General features: G+C 46.0%; 1 protein-coding gene across 9 annotated transcripts in view; it reads right to left on the reverse strand.

Moving 5' to 3' along the window:
• PARP6 (poly(ADP-ribose) polymerase family member 6) overlaps nt 1–10690 on the reverse strand; it is a 32082-nt gene extending 21392 nt beyond the window's left edge. For 3 of the 9 annotated variants that reach the window (XR_002733368.1, XM_023220676.1, XM_023220675.2), the window contains exons 1-8: nt 10387–10689; nt 8908–9172; nt 5409–5598; nt 4679–4756; nt 3820–3914; nt 3328–3388; nt 2996–3086; nt 2168–2234 (exon numbers count right to left, since the gene is read on the reverse strand). Coding sequence is in view for 6 of the 9 variants with exons in the window: in XM_023220676.1 (XP_023076444.1) it covers nt 2168–2234; nt 2996–3086; nt 3328–3388; nt 3820–3914; nt 4679–4756; nt 5409–5411 (395 nt within the window). In the remaining 3 variants the exon portion in view is untranslated. Of the gene's footprint in view, nt 1–2167; nt 2235–2995; nt 3087–3327; nt 3389–3819; nt 3915–4678; nt 4757–5408; nt 5599–8907 lie in introns of all 9 variants that reach the window. The other 6 variants (XR_002733367.1, XR_002733366.2, XM_023220674.1 and 3 more) reach the window with 5 other exon arrangements.
• Nucleotides 10691–10937: the final 247 nt, after the last annotated feature.

Genomic DNA, 10937 nt, shown 5'->3' on the forward strand with positions numbered 1-10937 from the left:
CCTTCTACCTAAGATCAGTTATTCGATTTGTGCTCTAGATCTCAGCCCTGACTTGCCTTTTTAGGGACCCTGATGTGTCAATCATTCCCCTTTCCTCTCAGTTCCTTTCCCAAAGTCAACAAAAAATGTCAACTTTCTGTACCTTAGTCTAGTTAACCTCTCCCTGTTGCCTTCCCATCCCCACCCAAATTTCTCAACCCATACTCATTGTTTCTATGTTGTTGCCAACCACTCACCTCTCAACTTTCTGTATTCTGGTTCCTACCTTCATCACTAAAATTGTTCTCATCCTGATGCTAAATCCAATGGAAACTCCCAGGTTCTTCCCTTATCTTCTCTGGCATCTGGCCCTCCTTGCAGAACCTGCCCTCCTTTGTCTTCTGTGCCACCTTTCTCTTCCTATATTACTCTGACCTACCTGCAGTGTTTCTTCTTCCTCTGCCTACCGTGCTGGTTTCTTCGGGATTTTGTCTGACTGTTTAAGGGTATTTTGTCCTTGATCCTATCTTCTTTTCCCATTATCATGCCCTTCTTTGGCAATCTCATATTCACTGGCTGTAATTTCTTCCCACACGCACTGATGCTTATCTTCAACCCTAACTTCTCCGGTAAGTAGCAAACTGACATATACTCCGGTAAGTAGCAAATTGACATTTCGGATAAGCATCTCCATCTGCACATCCGAAAGTTACCTTTAAATAACATGTCAAAAATTGAACTAATTACCTATCTTCAACCTACAAAACTGCTCCCTTCTCATATCCCTATTTACATTGGTGGTATCACAATTTACTCACACATCTAGGTTGGAAACTGAAACGTATTTTCCACTATTCTTTAGCCCTTATGGCTATATTCAATACATCTAAACCAGTCTTCAAGTCTTACTGATTTTATACCTCACAAATCTTTCTAATCTGTCTCTCATCTCGACTCTCACCTATAATCACACTTTAGCTCAGGCCTTTAGCATCTCGTCTTGACTTTTACAAAAGCACCCTACTACACTAGTTCTGGTCTCTTGTCTCATCCCCTCCTACCCATTTTGTACAATGCTACCAGAATGGTTTTTAAAAATTAACCTGACCACGTCATTTCTTTGCCTAAACCCTTCAATGTTCACACTGCCTACAGAATAAAAGTCCAAGACCCTCTCTAACATGAACCCTTCCCTATTCTCTGGCTTTGGCTCCTACACCCCCAGCTTGTATTTTACCAGCAATATTTAACTACCTGAAGCTCCCTACACACATACTGCTTTATGTGACTAAGCCCCTGCAAATGTTATGCACCCTCAGAATCTGTCTACATGGACAACTCTTCTTACCCATCTTTGAAAATTACTAATCATTGGCTGAGTGCAGTGGCTCACACCTATAATCCCAGCACTTTGGGAGGCTGAGGCAGGCGGATCACTTGAGGCCAGGAGTTCGGGACTAACCTGGCCAACATGGAGAAACCCCATCTCTACTAAAAATACAAAACTTAGCCAGGCATGGTGACGGGTGCCTGTAATCCCAGATACTTAGGAGGCTGAGGCACAAGAATCACTTGAACTCTGGAGGCATAAGTTGTAGTAAGCCAAGATCATGCCACTGCACTCCAGCCTGGGTGAAAGCAAGACTCTGTCTCAAAAAAAAAAAAAGGAAATTATTAATCATCACCCTTTCAACAGACAGAGTCTCTCTTCAGTGTCCTTTCTAAATCTTACATATTCACCTTTATTAGAATATGTATCCAGTGGACTCTATTTGAAACTTCACTGAGAGTGGAAAATATGCTTCATTTCTTTGTATACCAAATACTTAGCTTAATGCTCAACACATTCAATAAACTAAAATTAAATCCCTAGAGACTTACTCTGAAGAAACCACTAGAGAAATATGAATAGCATGACTCTGATTCCAGGGTAGTAAAAATGCTAAGTAGTGATGAGCCTCTTTTACCTCTAGAAAGTCTCAGGTTCTGACACCCAAGAACCATACACTCTCTCTCCACAACCTGAAATCTGGCTCCCTAAATTTATTTTAGCTTTTCCTGGGCATATTTCAGAAAGACATTTTTGGAAGGAGGTATTCCATCCAAGGCTCTGCCTGTCCATCCATATATTTCCATCTCTCTTTCCTTCCTTCACATGTCCATGACCAGGAAAGACCAAAGTTCTTACTTTTTCAACTGAAGACCCAGCCCAAATCCTTCCTTATTTGATGGCTGGAAAACCTCAATTGATGGTTCTGCAAAGAGAAAAGAAGGCTACTAGTAAGTATGTATCTCTTGACTTCCTGGAGTCCAAAGCTCAGTGGAAGAGCTTCTGTAAATCCTAAAGATCATAGGCCGGGCGCGGTGGCTCAAGCCTGTAATCCCAGCACTTTGGGAGGCCGAGATGGGCGGATCACGAGGTCAGGAGATCGAGACCATCCTGGCTAACACGGTGAAACCCCATCTCTACTAAAAATACAAAAAACTAGCCGGGCGAGGTGATGGCGCCTGTAGTCCCAGCTACTCGGGAGGCTGAGGCAGGAGAATGGCGTGAACCCGGGAGGCGGAGCTTGCAGTGAGCTGAGATCTGGCCACTGCACTCCAGCCTGGGTGACAGAGCGAGACTCCGCCTCAAAAAAAAAAAAAAAAAAAAAAAGATCATAGCTGCTGGGTACTCTAAACAGTAATGGTGGAAGAAAAAAACATCTGAAGCAGAAGGCAGATTCTAGAAGCTGTCATATGAATCTGAAATATCCTCAGTAGGATGTTGAGAAAAGGAGGAGAAAGAAATTTTATCTTGGAACCAGAGAAAACAATGTCATTAGGCAAGAAGGCCTTTAGGGAATGGTTATCAGGTGACAGGGGATGAAGACACCAATTACACGGGACTAAAAAGCCCCTACCGACAGCCTGCAGATTGAGCCCAAGTTCCTAATTTTTTTCTACCTTAGTTAACTTAGGGCTTTGGATGAGACCACACTCAGACCACCCACTTGCCCAAAGTCACTGCCTTTACCTGGTCCATCTAGGTACTGGGAGAGAGAAAATCGCAGCCTCAATACAATAGGTTCTGTCCGGAGGACCTTCCAGGCTGTAGAGACTTCCTCCTAAAAGAAGAAGGGAAATAGTTTCCAGTTTAGCAACATAGAGGAAAGGATCTGAATTTTCCCCTATATGACACACACATGCACATGACAGTACACACCACTGTCTGCTGATGGTCTAGGAAAGACAAAGATGAAGAATATATGCTCCAAATACAGCACTCGGGAACAAGACTCCTGGCCTACATGACAAATTCCACAAGTCCAGCTAGACATGTTGTTGGCAGGTACTAGCCCCACTTACATCGAGGAAGCTGATGTTGATGTGGAGGTCAATGTCCACGTCATCAATAGTTCCATATTCTCTATAGAGATACAGGTGACAACAGGTGAGACTCATCAAGGGAGAAAGAAGGGAATAGAAACTGAGGTGGAAAGAGAACTGAGCCTGGGGACAGTAGAAAGGGAAAAGTGGACAACAGTTTTGTACCTAGGGTCTTAGCTACAGCCTTACACCACTTACATGATCAGTGTCTTCTCCCAGGCCAAAAGCATTTCTTACCTGAAAGGTGAGACTACTGGCCCAGAGGGGTCTAGGATAAGAGGGAATTCCTAAATAAAGTGGCCTTACTTCTCTACTCTCTACTGTCAGCCAAGCTCATTTATTCTGAGCATTTTCTATCATTAAGTTCATAATTTATCCCACTATCATACGATAAAAAGAAAAACCTCTAGCCTTTTAACAACTCAGAAAGAAGTGACTTGCTCCCCTGCCACCCCTGAAGCAGAGTCCCACCTGATGGATACAGAGTTCTCACTGTAGATCTCCTTCACGGCTTCAATGTCTGCATCAAGCTGTGGGTGTCGATACAGGTCAGCTGCACAGCTCCCCTGAGATAGCAGCAAAAATGGTGGTGGAGAGAGGTGGAAAAAGACAAGGGAAAGAGAGAGATGATAATAAAAAGAATATGAAGAGACACCAGGAACAGGAGAAATCAGACAGCAATATAGGGGAAGTGAAAGCCACTTATGTAAGTGAAGAGGTTCTCAGTGGTGACCCTATCAAGGGATTTCATTAACAGAGGTCTGCATTTCATCACGACTTTAAAAAGGTTCAGCATACCAAATGTACGCTTTTGCTTGGAGTTCACTTCCTTCAATCTCCAGCTTTTCCTTTCAGACCTTGCCCAGGATACCTTCTATGACAACTCAGCACAGGCTGAAGTTACAGGTTTCCTAAGATTGGTTCTATGTGAAGAGCATTCTGAGAGTCTGGGTATTTCTGCTCAGGGCTGTGCCTGGCTAGTGATGGCATTAAGCAATCGCTGGCAGAGTAATCTTTTAAGATGTGACCCTAATGAATGAAACTACCCCCACACTGGCTAGTGTTAAGAGTCAGAAAATAATTATGTCTAATTAAGAACATATGGGTAGTCTCCACATACAGAGGACGTAGTTTACTCTGGTGGAACAAGTATGACTCCAAAGAAAGAGCAAGGGCATGGGATCAGCTCTGACAAGACCATGCTCAGACCACACCAACATTATAACCTCATCTCATCTGTGCTCCAGAACCTCTTTCACTCCTGATGTATCCAAAGAGCAGCACACAACTAGACCATCCAACATGGGGGTCTTGGGAGATGGAACCTCACCTGAACTCCATAGAGAAATTCCTCTGATTCATTATCTCCCTCCGAGTCGTCATCATTCCAGAACTGGCCTTTGATGTCCTAGTGATGAGAAATAAGGATATCATGCTTTGTTGGGTCCCTATTATCCCATGGAAGCGGGTGGGATGATATGATGGGAAACAGATTCCCACAAAGATTGGGAAAAGACAGAATAACTGAAGCCCTGATCCCTTGACACCTTTCACCTCACCCTTTGGGATAGTCTCAGTCTCTTCCTGATATGATCATATCCATAGACTAGCTCTTAGTGGGACAGAGGAAAACATCTAGGAAATTTTGGCCTTCTGAAGTCTCGGTATGATGATTGAGAAGCTCTGGTAGCCAGTAGGAGAGAAATGCAAATAACTTCAATGTCAAGGTTGATTCCTAAGCATATCTAGGTTCCAGTATAAGCTGGCCTCTTCCAGGATCATTACCTAAGACAGTTCCCAAGCATACCTAAGCTCTCGTCTCATTATTTTCTTTCTATCCTTTAAAGTACTTAACTCTCCTCTCTCTCCCCAAGAAAACCCACCTACACAAACACACCAAGTAATACTGTTTCTGTGCCCCTTCCCTTTCCTTTAACTTCAAATAGCCACTCTATCTTCCACAAGGGTAGAAGGGAAAATACCAAGAAAGGGTGAGATCTGCACTTTGTCTCCTCTACCCTTTGAACAATCAGTTGGAGAGGTGGGCAGTCAGTTCTCACCATTGGGTCAGTGGGTCACACACACTCTCAGGTCAGTGCTAGGCAGCACCCCTCCATACCACCAGCCGAACCAAGGTCAACGAAATCGGCATTTAGGAGACCACAAAAGGAGGGAAGGTAGGGCACGATGTCAGGGACAACTGGAGATCTGTTGGGATGGCTGCTGCCGTGGTGGTAACAAGTCACTGTCCTGTGGAAAGTAGAAAACAATGGGTTTCATCACCATTTAATAGCTGGGTGGTATATATACAGGCACACATATTTATGAATATGCTTTTCTTTTGAGACGGAGTTTCGCTCTTGTCACCTAGGCTGGAGTGCAATGGCGTGATTTTGGCTCACTGCAACCTTCACCTCCAGGGTTCAAGCAATTCTCATGCCTCAGTCTCCCAAGTAGCTAGGATTACAGGTGCCCACTGCCATGCATAGCTAATTTTAATATTTTCAGTAGAGATGGGGTTTCACCATGTTGGCCAGGCTGGTCTCGAACTCCTGACCTCAGCTGATCTACCGGCCTCGGCCTTCCAAATTGCTGGGAATACAGGCGTGAGCCATTGCACCCGGCCATTAATACACTTTTATTATACATATAGATACTTGCATATAAAAAGACATGCTTGTATGCATATACATGCACACTTGCACATGCAGTTCTTTATAGATAATGAAACACAAAAGCACTATATACAAGATATTGCTATTCTACTTAAACTGGAGAGCTGGGATTAGAGCAAGACCTTGCTCTAGCTCATAATGTTACAACTCCTAAAGCCAAAAGTGATGGTGGCAGGACAAGATGCTTTTGTTTACTCTGTCAGTTAATTCTTCAGAGTACCAACTCACACCAGAGTTAAGATTCAGAATTGGATTATTTCTAGACTCTTTATTCTTAGTTATTTCTCCATATTGAGACATTATCTCTCTTTAAACATCAGTATTACTAGCTATTATATGGCAATGATAGCTAACTTAAAAAGTCCTCAACGGCCGGGTGCAGTGGCTCACGCCTGTAAATCCTGACACTTTGGGAGGCCAAGGTGGGTGGATCACCTGAGGTCAGGAGTTCAAGACCAGCCTGACCAATGTGGTGAAACCCTGTCTCTACTAAAAATACAGCTACTCAGGAGGCTGAGGCAGGAGAATCGCTTGAATCCAGAAGGTGGAGGTTGCAGTGAGCTGAGATCGCGCCATTGCACTCCAGCCTGGGCAACGAGCAAACACTCTGTCTCAAAACAAAAAGTCCTCAACAACAGTCACTCAACATCTTTTGGCAGTTATGATCTCAGTTGTCATTGCCAAAATAATGCCCTAGAGTCAGCTTGGAACCTGCTTCCCAAATAAAAATGCAATAATTATCCCAAAAAATGCTTAGAAAAACACTTAATCCAGAGCCCTTTCATATACAGTTCCCTGCTTGCTTCTAATCTCACAGACTCCTAATCCTATACCAGCAACTTTTAGCCCCACTAAAGCCTCCACATATAGCAGAAAAAAAAAAAAAAAACAAAAAAAAAAAAACTCATCTGTGAAATTATGAAGGCTTTAATGGCTGAAGATGGCAAAGTTCCCCTAAGAGCAGGCTAAAAAAGCTTTCTGCTGATCTCTAGACCAGCAAGTCACTAGCTCTGCCTATATCTCAGCTGAAGCTACTCCAACCTCAAACAGAGGTGTTCTTGGTCTCTAATACAGTTCTTCTTCTTCTTCTTCTTCTTCTTCTTTTTGTTTTCTGACAGAGTTTTGCTGTGTCGCCCAGGCTAGAGAGCAATGGCGTGATCTTGGCTCACTGCAACCTCCGCCTCGCGGCTTCAAGCAATTCTGTCTCAGCCTCCCAAGTAGCTGGGATTACAGGCGCCCGCCACCCCGCCCAGCTAATTTTTGTATTTTTAGCAGAGTTGGGGTTTCACTATGTTGGCCAGGCTGGTCTCAAACTCCTGACCTCAGGTGATCCACTCACCTTGGCCGCCCAAAGCGTTGGGATTACAGGCGTGAGCCACTGTGCCTGGGCGGTCTCTAATAAAGTTCTACTGAATGTCACGTTTCCAGATTAGTGATTCTCTGACTGGGGTTGGTGGACCTGTAGCATCAGTATCATCTAGGAACTTGTTAGAAATGCAAATTCTCAGACTCCTCCTAAGACCTACTGAATTAGAAACTACAGAAATGGCCAGGCACTGAGGCTCACGCCTGCAATCCTAGCACTTTGGGAGGCCCAGGTGGGCAGGTCACCTGAGGTCAGGAGGTCGAGACCAGCATGGCCAACACAGTGAAACCCCATCTCTACTAAAAATAAAAAAATTAGCCGGGCATGGTGGTGCACACCTGTATTCCCAGCTATTCGGGAGGCTGAGGCAGGAGAATCGTTTGACCCAAGGAGGCAGAGGTTGCAGCGAGCCGAGACTGCGCAAAAAAGAAAGAAATTCCAGAAATTGGACCCAGTAATCTGTGTTTTAACACACCCTCCAAGTTGTTCTGATGCATAAAATTTGAGAACCACCGTTCCAGTTCTAGATCCTTGTGTGTTCTAAGGACCTGTGGTTCATTCCTTAGATACCAACTTAAATCTGGTAACTAAGCCAGGATGGGAACAAAAGGCACAATGCCAGAGCAGAGGCAGCACAGGAGTCTTCCAGCCGATAGTGTTGCCTGATCTCTTAGAAACAACATGCAAAAGGAAAGTATAACTGAAGTTCTTAGAGATGGAATGACCTGATCACTGAGATTTGTTTTAAAATACTACCCTGGCACACACACATAAAAAAAGGAGGGAGGATAACAGATGAAATAAATATAGCAAATAGCAAAATGTTGATTACCGATGAAGCTAAGTGATGTACATGAGGGTTTTCTGGTAATCCCTACCTCCCTACTTTTGTGTAAAGTTGAAAAGTTTCAAAATAAAAAGTTAAAAAAAAAAAAAATCAGAAGCTACTCTAACGGACTCTCCACAGAGTCAACTCTAAATGTTAACAGGAAGATTAACCAAGGCTCTCCAATTGCCTCATTTTGCTGTTTGCTGTTCTTCAAACTCACCAAGCATATTCCCATCATATTCCCAAGCATATTCCCACTACAGGGCCTTTGTCCCTGCTGTTTCCCTTTCTCGGAATGCTTTCCACCCACATATCCACATGGCTTGTTCCTTCACTCTTCCAGATCTCTGCTCAAAGGCCACCTTGACCATCCTATTTATTAAAACAGCAACAACTCAACCCCCACATACTAGCACTCTCTATTTCCCTTCCCAGCTTTATTTTTTTCCACTTACCATGTTCTAACATATAAAATGTTTATCAGAATATACACTCTGGTGGCAGAGGCTTTGACTGTTTTCAGTCTACATTCTTAGTCCCTTAAAACATTTCCTGAATGAGTGAATGAATGAATGAACCCTCTGCTGGATACTTAAGTCTAATGGGAGATATATACAATAACCTACATGTTTCTACACGTAGACAAAAATCACACAAAAAACGATTTTAAAAAACAAAACTTCATTCACCTTCAAGAGTAGCTGAGAACCAGAATGTGAAGATCTTGGGGTGAGGTTCGTGAGATTTGAAAATAAACAGTCAAGTGCTGATCTGGATGATCACAGAGAAGTAAAGAGGGAGGCACTAAATGTCCAGCCTGGGTTGCCCTGGCGTGAGGGGTAGGATGATGACAGCGTTAGGCCAGAAGTGCCAACTTTTCACGGTCTTCGTCGCTGCAGAAGTCAAGAAAAATTTAGCCTCTTTCCAAGGGCTGTTGCTGCTTGGTTTCTGTTGCTATCACAAGGAGAAAAAGGTAGTTGAGAGGGAGATTGTCTCGCTCAAGGAAGAGACGGGTCAGAGATTACCAGCTTTTTCAAACCAGGCTGCTTTAGTGAAAGGGACTTGCTCCCTCTCCTCTCAATGCCCTTTCCTCTGGAGAGATGGAAAGTGGATTTAAAAGGTGAAGGGTTGGAAAAGGAAGGTGATGGGTCATGGAATTCACAGAATCACAGACACTTTTTAAAAAATAAGCCGGAAAGGTGGCCTAATTCAAAGCTTTCATATTATACACAGAATACTTAGACATACAGAGGTCGAGCAATTTGCTTAAGGTTAGAAGTATAGAAGGACTGGGATGTAAAGACATTGGACAGGTCCTAATTACATCTAATCTTCACGTGGTGTGGTTATAATTAATTGAGCTGTTCATGAATTAAGCAAGAAAGACCTATCTGATTTATCTAAATGAGGTAAATAATGGGACCTTACAAAAGAAGTTGGGCCAAAAATAAGACATGATGAGTGTCCAGAGAAGGCGTTAAACTCAGCAGCTAACATAGAACGCTTTATGAATTTCCACGGGAATAAGTCAAATGTAAATGAGCAAGTCTGGATCACAAACGTCTTTCCCTAGGCCCATGGGCGCTTCTCTGGGTGTGACAACTTCACGTCTAGTCAAAGCAGCTTCAGAGCTCGACGTTGAAATTGGGGGTTGGGCTCCTAGCTTTGTGGTCGTGGAAGAGGTTACCCCACTCCATTCCGTGTGCTCCCTTCTCAGGACTAGGCCACTAAACAAAGACTACTACGAAGAATCACTGGGGGGCGATTCCCGCAAGTCAGCGCTATCTCGGGCACCTAGTAGGGAGAGAGGACAGGGCTGCACCCCCCTCCCCAAAAACACTCTCTGGCACCCGTGCTTCCAGGACAGGCCCTGAGGCCTCTCCCGGGGAAGCAGTCACACCGGTTCTCCGGGGCTCCCCTGAAGACCCCAAGAACACTGAACACCTGCCTCCCCAGGGAAGACGCTCTGTGCCCGATCTCTGCCGCTCGGTCGCCGGGCCTGAGAAGCCTGTCCAGCCTAGGAGGGACCCTCGGAACCTCCCGGTCCAAGCCCCTCACTTCGTCCACCCCTGCGGAGGCGGGGCGAGCCCCGCACCCTTCCCGCGGCCCGGTCGCACCGCCCCGTGCCCGTGGTGGCGGCCCCACAGGCCAGCCTCGCGAGTACTCACGGCGACCCCGGGCCGCGCGCGGCCGCAGCCGACGGGACGAGCGGCCCGGGACGCCCCGCGGGGGCGGAGCGGCAGACCAAGGGGCGGGGGCCGGGCCTGGCGGGCGAGGTCGCACACCCCACGCCTCGTCGTTCCGTCACGGGCGCGCTCAGCCACTCTGCGCACGCTCGCGCGGTGACACCATGGCACGTGGCCTGCTCCTAACCAACAGCCCGACGGCCCGCTGCCGCCTGGGCGCGCCTCAGCCACCGACGCCAGCCCTGGGACGCCTGCGCGACGGTCTCTGGTCGGGAAGGGGTGCGGTTCCCGGGTGGCGCCTGCGCCGTGGGTCGGGGAGGCAGTGGAGAAGGAAGAGGGACTCTGGGGGCGTGCGGAGAACCTTCCAAAGGAGAATGCTTGCATTTAGCGCCCCGTGTGGTTGGGAGGAACGAGCAGGGCGGGCAACCCAGATGGCTTGTAGGCTGGGAGTCCCCTCGCTGGAGGCTGGGGCTGGCAGGTAGAGACTGAGGGAAGTCCTGAGGCCCTGCTGACTGCTGGATTCTCTGGTTCGA

This window comes from Piliocolobus tephrosceles, chromosome 6, assembly GCF_002776525.5.
Source record: "Piliocolobus tephrosceles isolate RC106 chromosome 6, ASM277652v3, whole genome shotgun sequence".
NCBI lineage: Eukaryota > Metazoa > Chordata > Mammalia > Primates > Cercopithecidae > Piliocolobus > Piliocolobus tephrosceles.